General features: G+C 39.2%; 1 protein-coding gene and 1 long non-coding RNA gene across 14 annotated transcripts in view; one reads left to right on the forward strand and one right to left on the reverse strand.

Moving 5' to 3' along the window:
* The window catches only part of MYO9B (myosin IXB), a 40,049-nt gene that overhangs the window by 7,089 nt on the left and 7,025 nt on the right, over positions 1-25,935 (reverse strand). For 6 of the 13 annotated variants that reach the window (XM_032441039.1, XM_032441040.1, XM_032441042.1 and 3 more), the window contains exons 2-29: positions 23,462-24,355; positions 16,154-16,248; positions 15,797-15,859; positions 15,606-15,705; positions 15,370-15,470; positions 15,008-15,137; positions 14,431-14,520; positions 14,075-14,191; positions 13,641-13,775; positions 12,141-12,262; positions 11,408-11,549; positions 10,913-11,108; positions 10,269-10,344; positions 9,712-9,801; positions 8,565-8,675; positions 7,551-7,590; positions 6,922-7,044; positions 6,396-6,476; positions 6,078-6,188; positions 5,423-5,545; positions 4,834-4,983; positions 4,556-4,722; positions 3,234-4,190; positions 2,662-2,725; positions 2,170-2,297; positions 1,371-1,528; positions 1,069-1,250; positions 513-611 (exon numbers count right to left, since the gene is read on the reverse strand). In XM_032441039.1, the coding sequence (XP_032296930.1) occupies positions 513-611; positions 1,069-1,250; positions 1,371-1,528; positions 2,170-2,297; positions 2,662-2,725; positions 3,234-4,190; positions 4,556-4,722; positions 4,834-4,983; positions 5,423-5,545; positions 6,078-6,188; positions 6,396-6,476; positions 6,922-7,044; positions 7,551-7,590; positions 8,565-8,675; positions 9,712-9,801; positions 10,269-10,344; positions 10,913-11,108; positions 11,408-11,549; positions 12,141-12,262; positions 13,641-13,775; positions 14,075-14,191; positions 14,431-14,520; positions 15,008-15,137; positions 15,370-15,470; positions 15,606-15,705; positions 15,797-15,859; positions 16,154-16,248; positions 23,462-24,298 (4,788 nt within the window). In that variant the 5' untranslated portion in view covers positions 24,299-24,355. Of the gene's footprint in view, positions 1-512; positions 612-1,068; positions 1,251-1,370; positions 1,529-2,169; positions 2,298-2,661; positions 2,726-3,233; positions 4,191-4,555; positions 4,723-4,833; positions 4,984-5,422; positions 5,546-6,077; positions 6,189-6,395; positions 6,477-6,921; positions 7,045-7,550; positions 7,591-8,564; positions 8,676-9,304; positions 9,308-9,711; positions 9,802-10,268; positions 10,345-10,912; positions 11,109-11,407; positions 11,550-12,140; positions 12,263-13,640; positions 13,776-14,074; positions 14,192-14,430; positions 14,521-15,007; positions 15,138-15,369; positions 15,471-15,605; positions 15,706-15,796; positions 15,860-16,153; positions 16,249-23,461; positions 24,356-25,211; positions 25,256-25,935 lie in introns of those variants that run through there. The other 7 variants (XM_015886179.2, XM_015886172.2, XM_032441043.1 and 4 more) reach the window with 5 other exon arrangements.
* LOC116652449 lies at positions 4,685-12,206 on the forward strand. Its single transcript, XR_004305464.1, has 3 exons — positions 4,685-4,764; positions 11,115-11,208; positions 12,123-12,206. It is a non-coding gene; the product is annotated as an uncharacterized LOC116652449 (long non-coding RNA).

Genomic DNA, 25,935 nt, shown 5'->3' on the forward strand with positions numbered 1-25,935 from the left:
GAAGGCAGTCTTTTCACATACAGTTGATACAGATTTCAGATACTTAAGCATTCACTTGCAGAGGTGAAAAAGTCTGCTTGTGATTAAAGTAAAATGCAACAGTTCACAACAGGAAATAAGTTACTACTGTTCCATACTACACTCTAGAAGGGCACTTGGTTGAGACAAGTCTGAGTCGGAAGAGTATTGGAAAAGGTGTTGGCAGCTCTCTTTGGTAATTAAATACAGCAGTGTGAAGGGGCTGAAGACAGCAATATCCAGGCATTTCTCAAAGCGAGTTACAGAAAATGAATGAGAAAAGGGAAGCAAAGCAGACTCCTTAAGACTACATCAGAACCATAACATGTTTATCAAGTTTAATATAGCCTTGAATTCTCTACTAGGAATGGCTGATTTGCTTTGTTAAAGAGCTGTAGGTCAAACATTTAAACAGCACACTTCATTCATTTATTACCCATCAGTTTGTGGTTTGATTGTTGTTTTTTTTAACTTTACTGAGATTTCCTACTTACAGGAGCAGAGTACATGGTCTTGATATTTCCTCTAAACTTCTCAGTGGCTTCAAAAAACAAGCATTCAACACCAGATTTCTGGGAGCGCAAGTCATTGATCTAAAACGCAAATATATCCATATCAAGTGTCTTTAAAGGAACAACCAAGCAGTGTTAAATTTGTTATCAGGTTGAGTCATTTAGGACCTTTCCAATGATCTAAAGAAACACATTTCCTAATGCACTGTGATGACACACAAATAGGAGTCAGAACTTCCTTAAAAGTCTTTTTTTTCCCCTTTTTTTTTCTGGGGGTGGGAGGAACAACTTCTGCTGCACACTTGTTTGCACACGAAGGACTAACATGAATACAACCCGCATTTAATATAATGCATGCAAAAGCTTGAAGGAAGGGATAGGAAGGACTAAGATACAGACTCAATGCATCAAATTTATCAAATAAATTCTCCTTTGCTTTAAATCACAGTATAACCTTGCACCTAGAAGAGTCATCTTTAAAACCCTACACAAACAATAAGCACACACCTGAATTTTATGATAGTGGAGTGAATTTTACCTTGTTTAGAAGGAACTCATCAAGATGCTTCAGTTCATTGGCATTTGCAATCTCACGGACTATAGAATTCTGAGACACATTTGAGACCTTGCTGATCTTAATAGTGCGGTTCTTCTTTGTTTTACTGCTCTCCTTCACATGGCGCTCCCCTGCCTGGATACGACTTGGCTGCCCAGAAGAAGCTGGGAAATAAATGAATTTGTATTCTAGAACAGGGTGACTGAATTCTGCAGTATTTGTTTCCAAGCAACACATTACAGATGTGGTATTAGCAAGACAGTGATCAAGTCATAGAAACTCACCTTCAGAAACCTTCTGTGCTCCTCCCATTTCTGGAAACAAGATGCACGAAGTGAGTGAGAGTCCATCTCCTTCATCAATCACATCAGGATACTCCTTTGGGATTTTCTTGTCTGGCTTTTTCCCCAAAAGTCTACGCAGAGGACTTTTGAAAGCAGACCTGAACATGAAGCAGATGCAGGTTTGTCACATCCAGAATGAAGCTAACTCTCTTAAAAGAAAAGGCTCATAACAACAGTTAATGTTCACAGTAATAATAATTTATACTGTGGATATTTACTCTGTTCAACCTGCATAAAAACTGAGCACCGGAACAGGCAGCATGAAAGCACATTTGGGCATAATATTTACCAGAGAGTTACTTTCAACATACAAATCTCATCTCCAAGACACCACATCTGGCTCAGGAAGTCCCTAAGCTGCAGTATGCCAAACGCTGGGAAGCTGGCTGGGCAAAAGAAATATACACTTACTGTCCCTTGCTGTCTCATTCTTAAGTCTGTACACTACACAGACCTTTGATCAGAGCTTTTATGTTGTTTAAGTCAAAAAGAACAGGTTTAAAAATGCATGTTATGCAAGGAGCGGAGAATCTGCTTCTCAACAGGGTCGGTCAAATATCACACTTATGTTAAACACAAAGACCAAATCAACCAGCAGCACAACCACTCACATAGCTGAGATCAACACCAGTCTCTCCAGTCATGCTCTCAAGATGTCCAATTGAAATACCAAGGGGTACCAAGGCTCCTTTTTTCCATTTTCTTAGAGACAGCCCACAGTCACACAAAGAATACATACTTGGCATCTATTTGCTGGCTTGCTGGCTGCATAGAAACAACTGAATCAGAGGTAGGTAGGTCACTCGACTTCTTTTGCAAAAGATATTTCTTGCTGCCTTTTTCTTCTTCTATTGCATCTGGTGATTGCTACAGAAGAGAGAAGAAGTAAAAAAAAAAAACTACAAATTGATTGTAAGAGATTCTTAATATACTTTCAAAAACTATAGTGGTGAAAAAGATTACCTCATCAAGACAAAGCACTTCAGCTAATAGATATTAGCTCACTAAACTGACATCCAAGTGTATTTAATTATTTGCTTAGGCATCCACTTGTTAAAAATTTAGTTTTCTGATTGTATAACATTTGCAAATGAAATTATTTTATCTGGATTTAAAGCTAGACTTCAACAGAAAGGAACTCAGGCACACAGAACTACAGCCAGTTATTCACAAGTCTTCAAGCTTTATAAACAAGGACAATGAAATGTAAATATGCACAATATCAAAGTACCTGACTTGTGGCAGCATGGGCCAGCACTGAGAGATCATTTAATGAAGATGAAGTCCCCTTCTTTCTGCAATGTTATAAGATTAGTTTTAGAATATGCACTTCAATATTGAAGTCTGTAGCCTGCCAATACTTCACATCTTTTAGATAACCCATAATAACCCCAACACCTGAGAGAGAATCCTTGCCAGTCCCTTTGAAACTTTTAAAAAGTACTTGAGAAGCAAAAAAAAAACCAACAACAAAGGAGCATGCTGGATTTCATACAGATGTAAAAGAGGGGTGATGCTTGCAAATTGCAGTCCCTAAAAGCTTGTTTCTATTGGATGCAATAGACAAGCAAATACACTCCAGACACTAACTGAACCTGATTCTCTCTCTCCATTTGTCCAGGCAGAAATCTGTATCTTTTGCAGAGAACAGGACTAAGGGGCAAGAAAAAGCAGCACTTGCTCATCACTCTGTTTTCTTCCATGGACAGATGTACTGGATTCACCAGGAGCTCCCCAGCTATTCTGAAACATTACAGACAGCTTTTCTCTGAAAAATTCAAGATAATAGGAAACTGTCCTTACTCTAGTTGATCCTGAGGAGACTGATCTGCACGTGTTCTTCCATCCAAAGACTGGCTCAGCATATCATTCTGACCAGCATCAGACTGCCTCTTTCCTTTCCATTTTTCTCTCTTATACTTCAGTTTTCCTGGGTCATCCACATATCTCTGGATCTGGGAAGAAGTAGGACTATCCAGATCCTTGGTTTCCTTCTGAACAGGCCGTCTGTTTTTATCTCCCCAAGATTCAGCTGGAGTTTGAAAGCTCCCAGTAGCAAGTAGCGTGTTTTCAAGATTCAGTGCAAGATTTGTTGGCCTTTCAGGACAGCTCTGGCTGACTTTCAGTTGGCTATTTTGGTTCTCTTGTGTTTTCATCCCTCTGTTAACAGTCTTATCTACTCCTTCACCTTCCAATGCAGGTGGTTGCTCAGGACTACAGCTACTTTCTTTTATCTCACTTAACAGTGGTGTGTCTGAAATGGCCTTTCCATCATTTGCATTTTGTTCTTTCTCATTGCTTCCTTGTAGGACAACATCTTGTTCTCTGGACTCTTTTGGTTCCAGAATGTTTTCCAGGGCCTCTTCAGAAGAGGTTTGCTCTTCAAGACACAGTAAAGCTCCTCCTTCAAAGGAAAACTGGACATGCTTATTCTGTAGCTCATTATGTTCCAGCCCCCTCTGCCGGCGAAATTCACGTTTCTCTCGGCTGCTCGTTACTTTCTCAGAGCCCTCTATCACATTCTTCTGAGGCAATGTGGCTGTTTCAGATGAGCCCAGGTTTTCGGTTTGCTCACTTGGAACTTCATCTTTACCCTCAACAACTTGATCCAGCTCTGCTGACTCGTGTTTCACAGGCAATTGATCTGGTTTTGCTTCACTGCCCTCATCCTTGCTCATATCATTCTCTCTCTCTTGAGCTTCCTGCATTTTTCTCTGCTCTTCTTCAGCTTTCTGCTTTTCCATAACCATTTTCTGAAATCTGTGAAGATGAAAATAGTCTATTTAATGCACAGTGGTTATGAAAGATACTTATTAGTTTAAACACAGACTAAATAACAATAAAGGCTTTAAGTACAAACACACGTACAGTTCCAACATAACCTCATAGAGGACTGGTTGTTAGCACTGGCATACATCAGTGCATCTCAGCTGAATAATGTTCAAGTATGAAAGGCTTTACCAATTTCCACTGGCCACTTCATGCTGATTGCAGGGCCACATGGAAGTAATTGTTTTGTCCTTTATGAAGTTGGCTATCACACAGAACTAAAAGCTGGAGATGCAGTAACATAGCTAAGTAGTTGAAATGCACATTTATATGCCATAATGCTCCTCTTCCTTTACCTCTTACGCTGAAGATACCCTCTGACCATGGCTTGCACAAGACAAATTCTCTTCCTCTGTTCAAGGTAACTTTTTTGCTCCCTGTATCTTCGCCATGCTGACTGAATGTAAATGGCAGCATTATTCCTTTGCAGAGCCCTCCTAACACAGCGGGAACGCCAGCAAGCCTAAGAAGGGAAATTTCTGAAGTGAGTGAGGAGCACTCCAAGGTAGGGAGAGTTATTGCTGAGAGAAGGGTTGTTTGTTTTAAGAAAAATAGATTAACAGTTCTCAGATACCTGTAAAACAATGGCTGCTTGCCGTGTTCGGAGAAAGCGTCTCCTTTCTAAAACCATCCTGAGCCAGCTCTGGAGGAGAATGATCTTCCTGATCACTTCTTTGTGTAGTGTATCCTGTAGTATTTGTCGCTCAGCCTCCTTCATAAAAACCTGCTCAGTTAAAAACAATGAAAAGGTTCATCAACAAACATTTCAGTCACCATTGGAGATATCTCCACTTAGCAAACCTTCACAGCTGACAGCAATTAGCATTCCCAAAAGTAATTAATCCAATTTCAGTGTGAGGATTTTAAAACATATCTGTGTGAATGGTATTCAAATCACAGAACCATTTTAAGACAACCACTGATCTCTTGGACAAATACCAATAGCAACCATTTCTCTAAAAGTCATACCCTTACAGTAAAGAATTGTGCTGTGCTGTAGGAAGACAGGTCAGCATCAAAAAACAAGACAACTACTAACACCAGCACCAACACTTACAAGTTAAAAATATACATCACAGAAAAAGAAGCAACAGTTGTAAATCAGCTGCACTGAATATAGGGTATACGAGTGTTTCTTCTTGGAAGACAAAGTTTTAACTGACCTTGGTCTTCCCTATTTGACAGTTGTTTTTATCCAATTTTAGTTTACTCAAATAAGCAAAAATGTCTTCTTTAGAGGCTTTGGCATTTTTGGGAAGCAGCACCTGAAACTGATCTATGAATTCCTGCAAAAAGCAGAGACATCAAGACATCAAAGTTAGAAGTCAATTCATAAGTTCAGAGTTTCAATTGTATTTCTAAAATTAAAACATCTGAGCCACAGGGATATGAAAGTACTTATTTCTCACTCCAAACTGAGGTATTTTCTCCATTGTGAAATGTGAGCTTCCTGCAGCCCCCAGCTGAAGTTACAGATCATGTCTGAGGTGATCTTCATAACTACAAAGTGTTCTACAGAAAACAAATTAACATATAGAGGCAATGTGCAGCACTGACTGTTTACACTTCTAACACAGCTCTTGGAATGCTTTCCTTTGTGCAACAAGTAGAACAACATACTGGCAGATGACTCATACAGTAGTCCACACTACAACTTGTCAGCAGGCAGCTCTGACAAAACCCTAATGAATTCCTACAGCTATCTCAAGTGGTCATGAACTCCATACAGAGCCACAAAGGACTCTAAAATAACACATGTTTTTCCAGCAGCAGCAGATGCTTCTTAAAAGCATTATCCAATTCCAGCTTTTCACATACCTGGAATGTATACTTGGCACTATAACCAGATCTTCTGATTCGCACAGTTTCAAGCATGCCAGTGTACCTTAACTGCTGAAGCACCAAGTTTTCATCAAAGAGCATTTCTTTCTGAAAAAAATCAGAAGTCAACAGCTAAAAACTGCCTGAGGAGTCCTGCAATCTTTAGCAGAAAGAAAGAAAGAAAAAAAAGCACATCCTGGCTACCTTTCATCTTTATACAAAATGTCAGTGAACAAGTCAAGAGAGACATATTACAGAGCCAGAAGACTTCAATCCTCAGCACTCTCATCAGTTCAGTTCTTAAGGCATTCTTACCTTCTCAGCGTTGGAGCGGATACAACGGATGAAGAATGGCTCAGCTTTCCCCAATGTCTCCAATAATTTATTAAGTGAAGTCTGAAATGAAAAAAACATTTCTGGATATTTTTCTAGGAATCAGTATTTTAAGTTGCATTTGACAGCAGAACAGCTACTCCCTCAGAAATCTGAGGTCCTAAGGCTACACAAATCCTAATTCATCCAGTATGGAAATTCTTCCATCCTGCACAGTGGTTCTTGCTTTCAGACTTTTTTTAGGATGATGCAAAGTAGAGTGTACACATCCTTTCAGAGTAGCACTGGATATGCACACAAGAATGAGGCTGATTGCACAGACAACGAGCACATTTCATAGCATAAGGATAATTTCTAACTGCAGTCTAACTCCATTAAAGTAACAAAGCCTACGTTAAAAAAAAAAAATCCAAGTTAAAGAACATTTTATTTTTCAAGTTAGATCAGCTGAGATTGTTCTCACAAGGTGAGAGTGCACCTAGAAGTGTGTACAGCAACAGTCACCTACCTGGAACTGTGCACTTATGCTAGGGGGTTTCTTTTTCTTGTGCAAGTGTAAGAGGGATTTTGTAGTCCGATCATGTAGAGTCATGCTCACTATAAGCTTCAGAGATTTGGAATCCAACAAATTCTAGAAGAAAGTTTTCACAATGAACATAAAATGTAAGTTCCTTAATTGAAGTGGAAATATTTATCTGCATAAAAGCAAGCAAGACTGAAGCTTGCTGCTGAATGAAGCTGCTTAGCCTCACATACAATGACGTGCTACACTTCAAGACTATTATTTTCAGAGAAAAACAACTTAAGGTTGAAACTTTTCCATTGCCCCGTCCCAAAAACAAAAAGTGAGCTACATAATTTCTGTGTTTGCCTTCCATGACTTGATTAGAAGAAGGTTTTACGTATTTACAGCATCTCTAGTCCAATTACACAGATGAAAACCCATATTTTTTTTTCCTTGTTCAGATATTCTTATAAAGGTGGATATTCACCCATACTTCTGATTATCAAAAGGGAAAATTTAGAGGATAAACGATACAACTTCCCTCAATCACAAAGGAACGTTTTCTGAAGTGAGCTCTAAATATTCACAATGTGAAAAACCCCAAATGAGAGAAATTTATCAAATAACCTCACCTTTGGAATGATCTGCTTTTGTTTGATAGCTTTACTTTTCCTGTTAAAATATTGAAGATAATTATGAAAAACACAGATGTGATTTTGGGTACTTCAGCAAGCCATAAGAGGAGCAATTTATGAAGCAAGAAGAAAGGCAGAAGAAAACAAGCACAACATCAGGATGTGTTCATGCATAGAGCATTTATAAGTGATTAATGCAAGAAATGCAAACTGCTTTGCAAGATGTTTTTAATTTTTTTTAAAATAAACCGTAGGTATTGGAAGCTCCTGTCAAAAATCTCTGAAGTTATTAAAAACTACAGGCTGTTTTTGTGCAAGGTTTTTTATTTAGTCAGCTATAGTCAATGAATGCTGCACACTCAGGCCATATGAAGTAAAAATACTTCATTCAGAAGTTATCACTGCTTGCACCAGAACCACTCACAGAAGAACAACATCCACCCAAGAACTCCACCTGTGAATTCTGATACCTCTGAGATCGCTGAACTTCCTGAGGCAGTACACAAACCTCAGGCATAAATCACATCCTCAAACACTCAACTAGAACATGAAGCCGTCGGAAGCAAAGCTGCAGATCAAATCCTCCTAATTCAGGACATATTAACACCTTGATGCAAAGCAAGCTCCAACTCTGTGCCAACTACTTTACATTTAGTTTTATACAACAGACCACAGACTGATTTCCTCACACACGGACAGCTGCACACAGGTAGAGACTTAACCCAGGCATATCACTGCCATCCTGAATTTCAGGAAACTATCAGTTTTAATTTGTAAGAGGTCAAATTATCAAAAGTTTCACAACAAACTTGCACAACATACTTGAGTTTATGTGACAAACGCAACTTATGCAAAGGAACAAAGCATTCTATGTAACTTTTATACTTTGTTCTTAACTTCTATTTGGTTGTACAGAGCAAAGACTTGGGACAAGTATATGTTTTATGGGTTAGAATAAGTGCTTGGTTATTAATGCACCTTCAAAGCAAAACCTAGAGCACCTGAACTCACATGAAGTGGGAGCGGTGTTGGAGTCGATTGAGTGACCGAAGCAGCTTACAGGGATCATCTCCCTGCCATGGAAGTCCTTTTATACTTGCGATGATTTGCTCATGCATGTCTCTAAAATGATTCACAGCAAAACAAAGATGGCAAACAAAGACACATGGGCATGAAGGAGAAAACAGGAGTTAAAAAAAAATAAGAGATCCCATCACCAAGTGTGCTCCAAACAGTAGCAGGTCAATCCCAGACTACTTTTTCCTAAACGTGAATGATTGTGATGTCAAGTCAGCACTTACTAATTTGAGTGCCTTAAAATTTAGTAACCAGAGTCACATATTTTCTCATTCTACCTTTTCATCTGAATTCATGAGCCATCAATTTTGAGTACAGAGAGGAGAATTTAACCAAATGCAGTTCACATGCTAAGGACCTTCTTATTAAGCCAAGTAGCCCTTTCAGATAGATGAAGGCTTCTCTGTAATCAAGCAGTACATATTAATGTATAAATTTCACTATGAAAATGATGCTGTGTAAGCAGAGTCCCATGAGATAAGCAAAGTAGAAACTAGCCATTACAGGAATATTTGAAGTCTCGTTACAACGTGATCTCATTATTTCCACTTCAAATTTATTTATAAGTTTAGCTTTTCAAAGTAAGCCTGGGATGGTCCCTAATTTGTGGCAGATTCCATTATTTTAAGCATGCACCATGCCTGTGGAGTGTTGCGTCTTGGCATAGAACTTACCTTCTTTTCTCTCCAGAGAGGCACAAACCAAAAATAACAGAAGTGTAAGAGTCACTTCTGACTTAGATGTTATCACTGTGCTGAGCTGCTCATTGAGGCAGCAACAAAACTCTAACAGTTTCCCCTGATACTGCAGAACATTTTTAAGAGTATCAAGATTCTTTTTCAAAATATTGCAAGGAAACGGTTAAGTTTAAACATGACCTAGATGGAATTGCATCTTTAATTCTTAGCTGCCACAAATGACAGAGACTGCACAGGATGAAGTAATTATGAAACAGTACGAAGTCATTACTTGATGTGTATTACATTCCATGGCTTCAGTTTTATACAGAGCATGCTCAGAAAATCAGACTGTCCTGGAATGTGCCTCTCTGGCCTTTAAGCCCAGGCCTGTTTCTACTTACTTCTTGTTTTCATAAAAAGAAATGATGTCTTCAAAAGCATTTATATCGAAATCCTCAGAACAATCAAATGAGAAATCAAGCATTGAGCGGCTGCAAAAGGAACATGCATAAAACCTAAATATACAACAGAAAGGCACAGATGCCTATATAGTCATGTGTGGAGCTCACTTCTGCAGGACTTGCCCCACCTCCTCCTAATCATATCATAACACATTAAAAAAATAAATGAGTGCTCCTACAAATCTTCAGTGACAGACTGGCTGTAGCAGAACACACAGTGCTAAAAAGCAACATACACAAAATGCAGATGGAGAATTCAAAAAAAATCCTGTAGTAAACAGGACTGAAGCTGTCTCACCAATATTTGGTACTATTGAGTCCTACACAAAGTAAGTTAGAGTACCACTGTGATACAGTTCAGAAAGTCAAACAAAACAAGACAGAAGAAATAAAACTTGATGCCCTTGTGGGAAAATCTAGTTGTTATTTGATACATGAAACTGTGATTCAGCAATTCAGATCATTATCCTGATGCAGGCTAAGCATGTGTTTCTCACCGGTAAACTTTTTCTACTGGTGTATTCGATCTCTGGAGTTCTCCAAGGGGAACTCTGGGTCCTTGACGCACCACTCCTGGTAAGAAATAATCAAGAGATTGTATTTTGGCAAAGACAAAAGCATAACAGACAAAAAACCCCCATCAACAGCAACAAGCAGTGTATCTATGCAAGGACCTGGATTTCAAACTAGACCACATTGTTCTCCCTCAAATTCCCAACTACTACCAAGTAAACTACAGCTGATCAGAAAAGCTGTTCAAAATTAGTCTGAGGTTCATCTTGAATACTCATTTGAAACTTTAAGGAAATCTGAGAAGACCAATGAAGATTAAAAACAATGATAAGAAAACCATGCATACTAGAACTCTTAATATTTTCCCAATCTTTTATAATAGGATTTCAAACTTGGCCCAGACTGCTGGCAACAATGCCATAATTGGAGAGCAAGTTTGAATGTACTCAGATAAAAAGCGACAGTCTCCTTGGCATGTACAAATTAAGTCATTTTCAGAAGTTAGTTTTGTCTCTGGTACTAAATGAAGATTGCATTTGAAAGGTTTTGCAGTAACCAGTTCTGCCAATAAACATCATCCATGTGAGAGTATTTGAAAGCATTTCCAGAAAGTTTTTTCATATCATACCTGCAGTCTTCTGAGCTCTCTGGCGTCCAGCTTCTGCAAAGACAGCCATGGCCTGAACAGCTGCTCGTAGAACGGCCCAGCGGAACACAGCGACGGGGTCCATTCCTATCAGCTCCCGAACATAGGCACTGTCACTGCTTCGCAGCAAAGCAACAATGTCTGGCCTCATGTAATCCATGTTCTTCTCTCTGAAATCCTGCAGAACAGGAACACCGAACCTCAAGCTCTTAAGAAAGCAGGCGTGCAGACACCACCCAGCACTGTGGTTCGACCCAAGATATTCATCACTATTCAGAGTAAGTATTCTAAATAACTCTAACTGTGGTGGTGAGCGTTATCTTCAGGTCTAAGAAAATCTAAAATACATCTGATGGAATATTTGATTCATCCCCTTCCCCACAAACTTCCAACATTCTGACAAAACTATCAAGGAGGTAAGGTTTGTTTGTTCTCAGTATTTTTATTATTATTGTGGCCATCAAGTGTGTCACTTACTTTTATCTGGTATTTGACTTTTCCAGCAAAATGTCGAATAATAAAAGCAGGTTCCATTACTGGGGTTGCAACGAAAAACTTGTTCTCCTCATGCTGCTGTTTGAATTTTGCTAGTAGAGTTTGATTGGTGGCACGTGGAAAACTAGGAAACAAAACAGAAAGGGTCAGCAGTTTGTCTTCAAATACAGTTATGAGTGCCGAAGCACAAGACAACAGACTAAAGAACATTTATTGACCTTGTGGAAAGCATTGTATTAAGATCACTAAATTTTAGTTGCTACTTACACGTTTGCTTTGAATCTTCATTTTTGGATGGAAAAAAAACCCAAACAAACAGTTTTACATCTATCCTGAACATTCTGAGGTTTAAAGTGCCCAGCAATGCTGACACCCACTTCACCACTCAAGCTTAGTTGGTACCATGTTAATTTACCACATTTCTCTCCTAATTTTCCAATGGCTCACAGATACGCACTTAACTGTAATCATAATTCCATCATAAAATAGAAAAGTGAAAGTTTCCAAACCTGCTCAAGCCAAGGTTTAATTTTTATCACCAATTTATACCATTAGGATATTAGACTCATCATAAACAAATAACTGTAGCTCAGAGTCATGACACTTTGCTTCCCACAACACTGAGGCGTTTGTTTGCTTTCAAGTGATATATTTCTGTTCCCTTCCACACTTTTTTTTTTTTTTTTTTCCTTTCCAGAAGATATTTGTTGCTTACTTGCTTTCTTCATCCAGAAGATAGAAGAGACCTGTGGGCTTCTTGCTGATTAAGTGAATGCAGGCCACATTATCAGTATAGTCAATATCGTGCCAAGTGATCCCTTCACTCTTATATTCCTCCTGTGTAGCTCAAGAAAATCCTCTCATCAGTACAGCATACCCTTAATGCACCATGATCTAAGTGCTTAAAAGACATTCTTGAACAGCTACAGCAAATTGAGTTTGTTAGTTCAGGCAGCAGAAGCAAAATAAGGAAAAATATAAGAACAGAACAGCAGACATATTGTTCAGATGAAAGGTCTACATAGGGAAATCACTCAGCAGCAGGTATTTAGGACAGTCAGAACTACTTAAAAGCCAAAACAGTAAAAGAATGTTCCTTGTCCTGTTATGGCTTTTGAGGGGCCAGCAGTCCACAGAGTTGAAGTCAGACATTACAACTACAGCATTACATTTAAAACCCTGGATAGACATATTGGAGGAATTTAAGACATCTCTTTTCCCCATAGTTTTTGCATTATCAAAAGTGACAGGTATTTAACGTGAAGATCCAGAACTTCAAAATAGCACTGTCACATGAAATCATGCAAGCTATAAAACAGGCAATGACGCCTTATACAATATCAACAGCAGAACTTCCCTAAGGAAGCAGCACACATTGCTTTTACAAGAAAATACCAAGCACTTCTGTGGAAATGATAATGCATCAAATGCTTTACAGAACAAGATTCCTGATGAAACAGGGAACCAAAACATCAGCTTTTCTTACTGCCATAAAAGACTGCAGAAGTGAGCTGAACAAGCTACTAATGCAAAGAAGATAACCAACAGAAAATTGACTGCAATTTCTCTACATTTAACAATAGACAAAGAGCAACGCTCTTATGTTCTATGAGCATGATATAAATAGATTATTCTTAAGTAGGTAGAATTAAAACTAATGACAGACTGCTCAGTGTGCACGTCACATTGCAGAACTGAAATACCACTTTCCATAAACAATAAAGCCTTTCTTAAAAGATATAGAGACCCCTCTGCCCACTCCCTCCCAGGGGCCCTTGTGCAGTAAGAGATACAGGAAATGGGGCATTCAAGAACTGAACTCATTTGGAGAAACAGTATTAGAAAAAGAAAACAATGCAACTATTTACTCTAGCTGGCCTGCATAGAGAATTCTGTCATAAGATACAAAACAGAGATCTCAACGCTATGCTTACATATGAAGTCTGTATGTTTGGCAATTTTCTTTCCCTTAAAATGCTTGTTTGAAGTTATCTACATACTGTTGAAAAATACCACATATTACAGAATGACTTCGTTCTTTCAGCAGAGCAACCAGAGAATTATGATTCGGCACAAAACAGAAAAGTGCAAATCTAAAGCAAAAAAAGCCACCAAGTCTCTGTAGAAATGCAATCTAAAAGCTCTTTCAAAACTCAAAACACTCTGTAAGGAAAAGTTACTGAAACAGTAACTTGTCTGTAATCAGACTCCTTACCTGTTCCAATTTGAAAATATGCTGGTTAAAGTAATACTGAAGCTGCTCATTTGCATAATTTATGCAGAACTGCTCAAAACTGTTGGTTTCAAAGTCTTCAAACCCAAAAATATCAAGTACACCAATGGACAAACACTAAAGGAAGAAGATGTGGAAATGTAGTTAAGCAATCTGTCAGAGTATGGAACCCACAACAACAAACCATCACAAACGATGCTAGTATTCACTGATAACTTCTGAATAACTGTTAAGAGATTTTGATTATTTAGCAGTTATGTCAATGGTGAAAACAGAGCAAAGTAAACATTACAAAGAAAATTACTACTAAAACTGTAGAAGATTCTTGGTTTATCTCAGATATCTGGACATGTCATTTATAGTATTCTCTGTCACTCTGAACACACAGCTGTCTACTGCTTTTGTGAGAAACTTACTGTAACAGATTCCTCCATGTCCTTCTTATTAAGGAGCGCATGATTAATTCGCAGAACAATCCAATCAAACAGAGCACTGTACAAGGACTTCGCCATTGAATCACGGGCTGTTATGGCCTGAAGACAAAACAAAATTCATCATTTCATTTTAAAAAACAAAGTGCTTCGATTTAGACCTGTTTCATTCAGAGGTTACAATGCTACCAGAGACAGATAAATACAAAACCTTCCTTTAATGCTAATTACACATGTTCCTAACACCCCTTACTAAATATGAAAGTGTACCACATTAGGGTAGCCAAGAAGAACCAAGCTTCATTTCATTAAAATAATTACATTAGTATTCTTTCACTCACCTCACTGAGACTATACGGCAAAATAAGTTTATCATTAGCAGTCACCGTTTTTCTTTTTGTCAGCACTTCCACTAGAATTTCACGTTTGACCTTCAAAACAAGCAAGACCAAAAGTTACTGCCATCCTGCAACTCACCATTGATAGCAACAGTGGAGGTTATGCCCTCAGAGAAGCCGAGCACTTTGAAAACAGATACAAGCCTTCTATCAACATGTTGATATTGAAAACATTAGCAGCTTCATAAGTTCTTCAATTCCTCTAAATTATTCTCATCTTAGATTCACTGAGATTCTCCCCTATGGTGGTAAAGCACACATCTCCAGTATACTTATTCCAGCTCAGCTCTGATTAGCAAGTAAAGCAGATTCTACTTCCATGCTACAGGCTACATTCCATCTCTAATCCCAATAATTTCATCACTTTCATTCTTTCCACCTCTCATAAGATGAACGTCATGGAAGTATCATAAAACAGACAGAAACAGCATGCTGGGCCACCACGTATCCAAGCAAAACGCTGAGGTAAAGCACAACAAGCAGCTGTTCTAAACAGCAGAGCTGGAAAGTAATACTCTACTTTCAAAAGCTGGGAAAGAATGTCCAGCACTTCAGGAGGTCCTACTTCCAATCCTTCATCACGGCCTGTAGCTTTCTTCTTGTACGTCACGTTGCCCAAGTAAAGAATAGCTGAAAGCACTGAAAAAATCCTAGGGAAGAAAAATTCACTTTATGAGAACTTATCTTATGAGTGAAAGTTCATTATAACAGATTAATAGACCCAACTCTGTTTCAAGAATTCATCTAAAAGCGCTCACAAATATTTAGCTCTCCTTGATTCCTACTTAACTGCATGTGCTCCCAACACACACACACACATTTTATTACAGTTCATAAACATTAACAAGGTATCAATAACAAATGCTGAAAAGCTCCACTTACTGTTTTTTTGTTGCTGAAAGAAAGCCAACCATCTCCATTGCTTGTTTTAATCTTTCAAAGTCGTGCCGGAGATCTTCCCCATCTTCAATTTTCAAGTTACACTGTGGAAAAAAAGCCCCTTAAATGCAAAGCAGCCCAAACATCACAAGGATACACGTATAATCTACTTTCTTAGATCTTTAGCACAACATGAGAAAGACAGCAATTACCAATGCATCTGTGAACCCTGTGATTACCTGATTGAGGTAGGAATAATCTTCAGGTTGTTTAAGGTGAAATTCTTTACGCTCTTCTTCATTGACTCCAAGTAGCAAATAATAAAAGACGTGGTAGTTCCTAGACACAGAGAGAGTCAAATACGTTTCTCTGTCATGAAAATGATCCTAATGAGAGTTTAAAGGCATTTTTAATAGAACTGATCTCTTACCTTTCATCTTTTTCTTGAGAAACAAGTCGAGATTTTTCAAGCAGGTATTTTTCAACAACAGCCCTAAAGAGTCACAAAGACAGAAAAAAGAATGAGGGGGAGAATTAAAAAAAATAAATTAAAATAAAATGAAAGAAAACAATTCATAAACAACAGAGAGCAGCTGCCAAGAGAGTTCAAATGAGCTCTGCACCAGCATACATATTTGGCTAATAGTGTCAAAAAACTTATCTCACAGTGGCAAACTATTCTCACACCTGAGAGCCTCAATAAGTCAGTGCTTTGGATACACCATAATCCTCACAGATTCCTAGAAGCACACAGACCAATTCCAGATGAATCTCAGGCTGTACTTACCCTCGGACAACACCATTCTCTAAATAATTGACTTGAATAAACTTTCCAAAACGGCTGGAGTTATTGTTATGTGCTGTTTTTGCATTTCCAAATGCCTGTAATAAAGCAAAATGAGGTAATTTTCAATTAAATCAAATAGGCCAAGACATAGTATTAACCAACTCCTAATTCATTGTTCAGCCTCATGTTAGCTGGCAATATACAAAATGTTATGGGAATGGCAGCATAAGGAGCCCAAAAAGCAGCTTAAGGAAGCACCCACAGATCTGTACACATTTATTATGCAGTATCACTGGGGAAACTGACAAAGTAAAATAACAAAGTTAGATAATATTAAGAGTACGGGAAAGGTAATCACAGAGTTCAGATCCACCTCAGTCACTAACAGTTACAAACTTAGGATATTTGGTCAGAGAAAGACAGTGCAATTGCCACCCTTCCATAGAAAAGCCACAAGCTTTACCTCATTCCCCCATGTACTGCTCCTACAAAGAATTTCCACAATGAATACAGCTTCCCCATAAGTGAGAACAGAACAGAACACCCCAGAACACAAAGTTCACCTATTCATGTTCAGAATACTCAATGTGCTCAGAAATATAAGCAAACAAAAACCAGCTTACAGAACCACGCCATACCCACGGGCTCATTACCCCTGCTATGCAACACTGAAGAACACAGCTTTACTATAAGGTATGAGGAAAGTAGGGCACAAATTCTAACCACTGTGCCTATGCATCTTTAATACTTCAGCCCTCTGATAGTTGCTGGCATATACATAACACAAACTATCCTCTCCATGAGCCACTCTTACAAAGCACAAAGATGAGCTACTACATCTAAAATCCCAGTAGAATTAATACTGGGAATACCCTTAATGTTATCAACTCCTTGCTATGTGACTTTAGGTTAACAGAAACTTGTCACCCTCTTAATATACAGAAGGTAGTCCAGAAAATGAAGAAGAAATCAAATATAGAAAAATACATCACTCAGCATCGAGTATTTCCAGCATTCCTTCCACAGATATTTCCCCTTAAAGCTCCAAGTAATGAAAGCCTCCATTAGGAAATCCGTCTCTCTTAATATAGAACATGAGTGGAATGACCTCACAAAAATGCCCCTCTTCCTGCACAGACTCACATCCGGAGGGTGATGGACTTGCAAGCACTGCACACAACAGAGCTCCGCTGTTGGTATACAGCTACCCAGTATGGTGCACATGCCGAGGGAGTGCTGCTCTCATGACGGCCACGTTGGTGTATTGAAACTCTTTGCATACCCTCCCCCTATTTTTCTTTTAAAACCTGATCAAATGAACAAAAAACTACCTTAGCAGATTGGAGCTGCACTGCAGCATGATATCAGCATCCCTACTTCTGAAACAGGCTCCCAAGATCTCTTCCAAGTTCACTTCTACTGCCAGCTGATTACTGTGCCCAGGCTCCCAGCAACAAGTGAAAAACTCCTTGTAAGCAAAGAGAATTAGCACAGTTCTTTGGACAACTATTACACCTAAAAGAATAAGCCACATGAGCTATTCCTGCACAGTGTGAGAATGGACTCTGCTGAAATGCTAGAGAAGCCAGTGGTTTCAGGAGAGAGAGCATTTGTGTCTAGCAGTGCTTACAGATGAGTTCAGCCTTCTAATTTCTGGATACATGCCATAATGCAAACACTCAGATGTGGGAAAGAAATCACTGAGCAGAGTCATCAATAAGTTTAGGTACATACTATCCAAATACTTCACTCACATACTTCTCACTGTTCCTTCTTTCAGACCACACAATGCATAAGCTGCATGTAACGTATGGACAAAATTCAGGTCAGCTCCTTACAGTTAGTGAACAGCACCAGACCAGAAGTGGAAGCCCAGTAACAGCAGCACAGAGAGCTGTTGGCTTTGTACGCCCTGTCCCAGCAGGCTCAGCTCTGCTCTCAGCACATCACCCAGCTTCTCCTTTATTAAGGGATCCCTTTGCCAAGCTGCAGGAATGGATTTGCACATTTATTCAGCCTTTTGAAATGGTTCCCTAACTTAAGCCACCAGTGGTTACTTTACCAGCAACAGTGCAGAAACCAACACATGGATCAGCTACATTTAAAGCATCATATTTTAGTACTAAATATTTTGGCATTATAGAGTTAAGAAATCCCATAACCCCAGTGGCTTTCTGAAAAACCTCTCTTACTGATTACTCACACAAGCAACGAACACAGCTTAAAACTAAAGGCTCTTATGATCTCATACGTCTGGTATTTGGTGGAAGCATATAGCGAATTCTTAAAAGCTGATCTAATATTATCAGTTTTTAGGAAACTTTTCATCTACTGAATGGTTTTCTCATAAAGGCCTTTAACATTCACAGCTTTATAAGGAAAACACCAAGTCTCTGTGGAGGACGTGTCCTTTTTCTTGTAACCTTTAACTCCAGACCCAAACTCCAATCACTGCTGCCATATTCCCCAACATCCTTTGATGAGTTTGCTACATAAGAACTGACATTACTAAGATTAGTAAAGCCCAAAAAATTAACATCAAATATGTCAGTACTTGGCAGTTAGGTGTCTTTAACCTAAGAGAGCTTAGTCATAGAAAATATATTACAGGTAAGAATTAAGCTCTCATCATCCAGCCACGACTCCACAGAAAGCATCTTTCAGGAATAGTTTAGCCAGGTGTTCTGCACAGAGCTCAGATTCAACTCTTGGTTTGCCTCCAGAGAGGCTCCCATGTCTTTAGAAAACAAATTCAGAAGGTGGGAAAGGGCAAGATACAATTTTAGTGAAAGTAATCATGTGCGTAACCAAAGCTATTTACTGTTCTCCCTTGTGGATCCACGAGGAGACAGATAAAAATGAAAAACCAAAGCTAAACCATGCCAACACAAAATGCTAGCTATAGAATAAGAGGTGAGTGAAAATAGCAGGCCAAGGCCAGCAGGAATCAGAGCAGAGATGGGCTATTCCAGGAATCAGGAAGTCATCCAGCCCATCCTTTCACCTCCACATGCAGGAGGCACGAACTGCAGGCTGCTATTCTGAACTCCTGCAACAACGACAGCTTTTTCAGCCTTCAGATGAGAGACAAATTCTCTTTTGTGCTTCTGTAACAAGAAACCCCCCAAACACATCCATGTTCATCCACCTCAGGAACAGAACTAAAAACCTTATTTACTTCTTTCATAAGAATTGCCAAAATCTGAAAAAGCCATCAGTTTCTATGTATGCTGCCCCAGCCCCTGGCAAAACCACCCCTGCACAGGCCACCCTTCCATAGCAAATGACTTAAAATGAATCAAACTGCACAGCCTGGAAGAGGAAACGACTTAGAGTCGAACTCAGCCTTGTAGTAGAGCTCTTATGCCACAAAGTACCCACTCATCAGCATAGAAATTAGCGCTCAGGATGAGTTTGCATCCACTCATGCTGTACAAACTGCTGGGGAAGCTGGGACCATCCATATGAGACAACTGTACAAAGGAAGAGGTGATGCTTCCAAAGAGATGCACACAGCAGGGAAAAGTATGCAGCATATTTCTGCAGGAACAGCCTAGTAACATCCAACCAAATGGGAAAAGGAAGTTCATTCCTCTCTGGTTATGATTCTTAAAACAAACACATGCAGAAAACAACTACTTTCCCTTAAATAGAATCGCCTACACCCACTAAATATACACGCAGACTTTCATGGCAAATACAAACGAAAAGCAGAACTGAAGCAGCACAGAGCTGAGGCGCATCTCACACCAGAGCCACACACACACAGTGGGGCAGTAATAAAGAAAGAGCTGAGAGCAAAACGTTTTGATCTGTTTTCCATAGAGCAGTAAAACATGAAATTTAACAAACTTTTTAGTATATGGACTGAGCTCTAGGAAATCCCCCCCAGTAACACTGACTGCTCTGTTAAATAATTAACTCCCGTTTTAAACTATTCTTTAGCCAATCACTTAATGAATCCTTCTTTTTTGGGCTTTTTGTTTTATTTGGGTCTTGATTCTTTTCAGAGAACAGTTCAGTGACATTCAGAAATCTTTGAGAGCACATCCAAATGGAAATGGATGATGCTTTGCAAAATGATACACTAAAAAGTTACAACGAATGCACTATTTCCCTCTGTCCTTTCTTCTCTCATCTTCGATTTCAAGGGGAGCCAAACTTCCAGCGCACTACAAAAATAACTTCTGAACTAAGCCCAAGATACAGTTACAATCTGACAACACACTGCAAAGCAGAGGAGCTTGGTTGCCAAAGAGGAAGCTCTGGCTCCCTCTATGTCCCTCACCACAGTATCCGATCCCCACACTTAATTTTCTGCTGCTTTACTAATCTAATTACCTTGAAAAATCTGATAAGTGCTAGAGCCAGTGCAAACAAAGCCTGGAGAAGAAGGAAATCTGACTTCCCACATTCAACAGCAGTTCACATCTGTCAGGTCATGTCAGGCCCTTGTGCTGTATGTTGCTCATACCTGAACTAGATTTGATCTTCAGCCCTGTTATCCGGCTTCCCATTGATAAAGCTGGATGGTCATATGTCTATCGCAGTAATAAATGTTACCGTAACATACCAACATGCTTTTAAAAGCTAATACTTGTCTTAGAGATGCATAGCTCACATAAGAAGCGGCTCAGACTGCACTTTGTATCTGAAATACACTCTTTCTGATATTTTCCCCTGCAATACAGATTTCATGTAAACTTCCTTAGTACATCTGGAAAGGTTTAACTACCTTGTTTGAGGTTCTGTGAACTAAATAATGATTTGATTCAGTATTTCACACTGTGCTGCCCAGGTTGAGCAAGAAGCACCTGAAGATCGTGACCAGCTTTCCTTCCATTACTGCATGCAGCAATTGTGCTTTTATCTTCTTTAGCTATCCTGCCTCAGTTTCAAGTATTTCCCATATGGTTGGGAAGTTAATATTAAGCAATATTCCAGGTCATAATCCCTTTCACTGTACAACAGGAACTCCATCGTCAAAGTCTAGACATCACACACAAGCTGGAATATCAGCCAAGGTTTAGCTTCAAAATAATTACAGCTTTGGACAGAGATCAGTTAAAACCCAAAGGAGCAGAATTTGGTATGAAATACATTTCCAAGTTCGTTAAATAAACAAGGATCCCATTTCAAATCCACCTCTATAGAAAATATTGCCCACCTCTCCTGCAACAGAAAGCTAGGCCTTAACTCCTTGAACTTTGGAAAGAGGTGAACCCATAAACAGACATGTTTTACTTAGGTGTCAGGGAAAAAATGGGTGAGAACAGGAAGTTCTGACACAAAATGGAACCTAGTTTTACATCCATAAACTTAAGGAGACAGATTTAAATGTAGAGGACATTATAACTGCGGACACTCCTTTCATGAGGACTCAAAACATGAGATTCTGAAATATTTCAGGTACACTACAAAACTGATCACGCAAAAATTCCCCTGAAACACCCATTTAAGAAAATTTCCCTTGTACAAGTTCAGTTCCCCTAAGTAAAAACCCAAATGAGTCACCCGCATTATTTAAAGGTGACCAAGTATAAGACAAGGTTTTCAGCAGTTTAACTTCCACAAAGCAAAGCAACCTTCAGTCCGCTCCTCCTTGAAATCAACACCTGCATTAAGTTATATTTATTTTTTAAATTCATCTTATTATTTGGAGTTGCATGAGAACATCCATACTGAGAAATCTGGAAGCATCACCATCCACTAAACGCACTCTGCAGTTTAGTTTCATTTACTTCTCTAAAAGAAAAAAAAGCAGAATCATTTGATTTACTTCTCTAGGATCTGAACCTACCACAGATTTTTGACATGCACTGCAACTATGTCAGAGATCCTTCCCCTTCTGCAGTATTTGGAACAACAGGTTAACACTGAATCAGCTGGTGACTAACAAACACCCTCAAAGATGAGGGTGAGAATCCTGGCTGAGAGCTTCAGAGCAATTTGATGTTTCAGATGATATATACCACAACAGCCGTGCTAGAATCTAACCATTCAAACTGTCATCATATTTCTAGCTAGTGTTTTCCTGAAGAAACGCACGATAAATCCTCAGCAGGTGAGAAGCTGCAGTATTTCTGACAACCAATCTTACTGCAGAAGAATCACAGACATCTCCTCATGAAAATTCCCAGACTTAAAAAAATCAATTACCTGTGACTGCAAAGTTATTGGCTTTAATTAGGAATCTAAGGATACAGGCACTTCTCATTCAATGAAGAAAATGCCACGCAGCGCTTCACATCGCTACCCAGCTTGAGGCAGCTGTGTCATATCCCACACACTGGTGTCTGAAACAGTTAACGGTACCAAATGCAGACAGATCAGCTGATCAAACAGAGCTTTCCACAGTGACCCCTTCCTGTTTTTCTGTTTAGAACTGCAAACTTGAACTCCAGAAGCCAGCAAACCTCAACCTTACTTCTGCTTTCAAGAAGAAGAAAGCAAGGCAAAAAACCAACAAAAAAAAACCCCGGTGTACATGCCTCATTCTCTACTAAAAAGCCTTCAAATCACATTTATAAATGTGACAATTTCAAATTACTTCATAGCTTTTATCTAAAAGTTAAAAAATAAATCCTTTAAGGAAAGTGGTGTTACATCTGAAAATATTTAAAGCTAAAACCTGTAACAGACACATTCAGTCTTCTTGCTGATGAAGATTTTAATCAGCTTTTCCTTTCAGATGGGAGAACTAAAAGGAGACTAAAATAAATCTACACAACAAGTTTAAGTTCACCCCATCCCAAAGCATAATGAGTGTGTCCCTCACCTCACATATCTAGTTTTGGTTTCTACTGGAAACACTGTAGGAACTAAATACCAAAAGTGACTCTCACTTTCTCCCCAGCTAGCAATGTTACCTTATTCAAAGCAAGCATCTGTTGAAAGAAAATCATACCCTCAATAAGTGAGTTCATAAGAATGCTGCAGGACATGCTCATGCACCAAAGGTGGAACAGTCCTTCTATGAAAAGGTTTACTTACTATTTCAGATTGATTCAACTGTCCTCAAAATTAGGATTGGAGACAACAAGTAACCTCTGTTCCGGGATGTTAGTGTTTACTGGCGGAAAGTTAAGTCAAATATAAATTAAAAGCAACAGGAAGTCAACTGCACAGCAGGATGTTTTAAGGAAAATCAATTAGAAGCAGTCTAGCAACAGGGCCAAACACCAACACAGCCCAGAGGTATTTAGAGCCCAGGCCAAGTAGGTGACTCTCAATGGTAGCATTTAACAGCCATTATTTGAATGTTTCAGAAAACGATTTTGACAGAAGACAGCTTTAGTAGCAGTTTACCTCCAGAACTGGTCCAGCTCCTAGAATAGTTCTCTCCACACCACTCGCGTACCCTTTCTGGCTCAGTGCTGTGAGGCAGTGAATTAAGAAGTTTGTGCTTTGAGTTTTTCCAGAACCACTTTCACCTGATATAACTATGCACTGGTTAACGTGTTTTTTAAGCATTGTGTGATAAGCCACATCGGCAATGGCAAAAATATGAGGCTCCAACTTCCCGAGTTGATGATTCTCATACAACTTGACATACTTAGGATTATAAATGGGCAAGAACTTGAAGGGGTTAATTGCAATCAGAATACTTCCTGCATAGGTATAAATTTTGTGTTTTAGAAAGCGGCATTTGAGATTTTCTAGAAGTGTTTTCTCTGTTAAGTTGGGAATATTGCACAAGTCATCAAAGTCCTCCTGCTGCCATGGAAGAAAACCTCTTTCAACCAGCCGTCGAGCATCCGTCTCCTTGGAAAGCAGTTGCATCTGGGCATATTTGATGGTCCCATCAGTGTTTCTTTCTTGTAAAAGAAAATAGTACCCATCCTTTTGAGGATGCTCATCCTGAGCGCGACGAGGCCAAAGTAGAACCCTATGAACAGGAGAATCATTTGTATCAAGTACCCATTCTTCACCACCTGTTTCTTTCACCTCCACAAGCACATAATTTTTTGAGACATCCAAGTTTAAGATATTAATCACATCCTTGATGACATCTGAAGACGTGGTATCCTTCGTTGCTGTCACTTTGCAGCAGGCAGAACTTTCTGTTGAGAGTTGGGGGTAAACATGAAGATTATAGGCTGCTTTTGTCTGGCAAACTGCACTGTCCGCATCTTTTAAACTCATTCTGCCCCAGAATGGGCTTCAGTCTTCTGCTCTTGCTTAAGATGCTGTATCCATCATCTAGGAAAATAAAATTAAACAAAATTAAAAGAAATAGAAGAAAAATAAGTCAGGCTTTAAAGAAATACGTACAAGACATATTAAGGCATTACTTTCCAGAAGATGAAGTTACTAGACAGGCACATTCTTAACTGAAGAACACTACTTATGAACATCAGTGTTTATTTCAGTCTGTTTAGCCTATCCTATGCTGTGGATAACTGTAATGCTTCTATTCTCATGTCCTCCTCTCCTTTCCATTATGGCCACAAAGCAAACTGAACTGGGACAGACATCCACACAAGGATTTCCCCGTTTCCACAGGTTAGTTTTAGCCCTGAGGACTGCCCTGACCTGGTTCTCCACACACTACACAAACATTTATTCATCCTCCTACACCTACTCCTTTAGAGCTGCACAAACAGCTTGAAGTAGAAACATGGCTTGATCACTTCTTAAATCAGAACTGCCATCGGATCTGGCAGAGGAGCCGCACACAGGTGAGAGAAGGAGGACAGTTCTGACAGTGCTGCTCACACATCTTTTCCTCATTTCTCTGACCTCTTTTCACGAGCCCTACACGACAGATGGGTCCTTTACTCCGCTCAGCTTCAGGAAACTGAGCCTACAACTAAACAGTGCAAACGCTGCTGTGATCTCCTAACCCTGCTCACTGCGGTGACTTCTAGAATACATATAACTTACCCAGAAAAGAGACTGCTAATTTCACTCTAGTCAACCACATCCTTGCTGCAGAAAGGTTCGAGCTTGCCTTTTATCTTCTATTTTAGTCAACACCATAAAATCTTATCACAATGACATTTCAATTCAGCTAACAAGATCCCAAATAACCCAGTTCATTCACAAGGTTTTATACCTGATCACATCGACTGTCTCCTCACTAGATTTCAGGAACCTCATCTACGAGCCTCCTAAAAATCACATATTATTATTGCTTTTACTTCCTGCCACCCCCACGGAGTCCAGCAACCTCGCTTCAACCTCACAGCCACCTAGAGAAGTCAGTGTCCTCCTTACTGCCACAGCTGGAAGCCTCTGTAGTCAGTAACGTTCTCTGCCTTTGCTGGGGGGTGATTTTTCTCTCAACTGCAATTTGGTACATGCAGATCACCAGAGCTAGGTTTGATTACATTGTTAATAAAATGATAACCAAAACAATGTATAGCAAAGGGAGATAGCAATGTTTAACAGTCTTCCTACCCAGAACACCATTTCTACTTTTGTTCCAAGAACAAAAGCATTGTAACTATACACTTGCTTGCTAAATATTTAAGGAAGGGAAAACAAAAAGCAGATAAATGCCAACGAAGTTGCTGTTTTGCCACTAAATAACTGCACAGGAACTTGCATAAGGCCACAGAGAGTGATCATTTCAAATTAAAATCAGAAGAGCTGGAAGCATTTAGCTGCCACTTCCACTGCAAGTAATGAATCATTTCAGAGCAACATATGACATAGCTCTGCCTCATGAACAGCCCCAGAGCAGAGAATGGTGCTTTAAGGGAACTCTGAATAGAAAGCTTTGAGAAGACACTGTTATGCAAGATAGATCATTTTTAGTGGCTACTCATCAAAAGGAA

Source organism: Coturnix japonica, chromosome 28 (assembly GCF_001577835.2).
Source record: "Coturnix japonica isolate 7356 chromosome 28, Coturnix japonica 2.1, whole genome shotgun sequence".
Classification (NCBI taxonomy): Eukaryota; Metazoa; Chordata; class Aves; order Galliformes; family Phasianidae; genus Coturnix; species Coturnix japonica.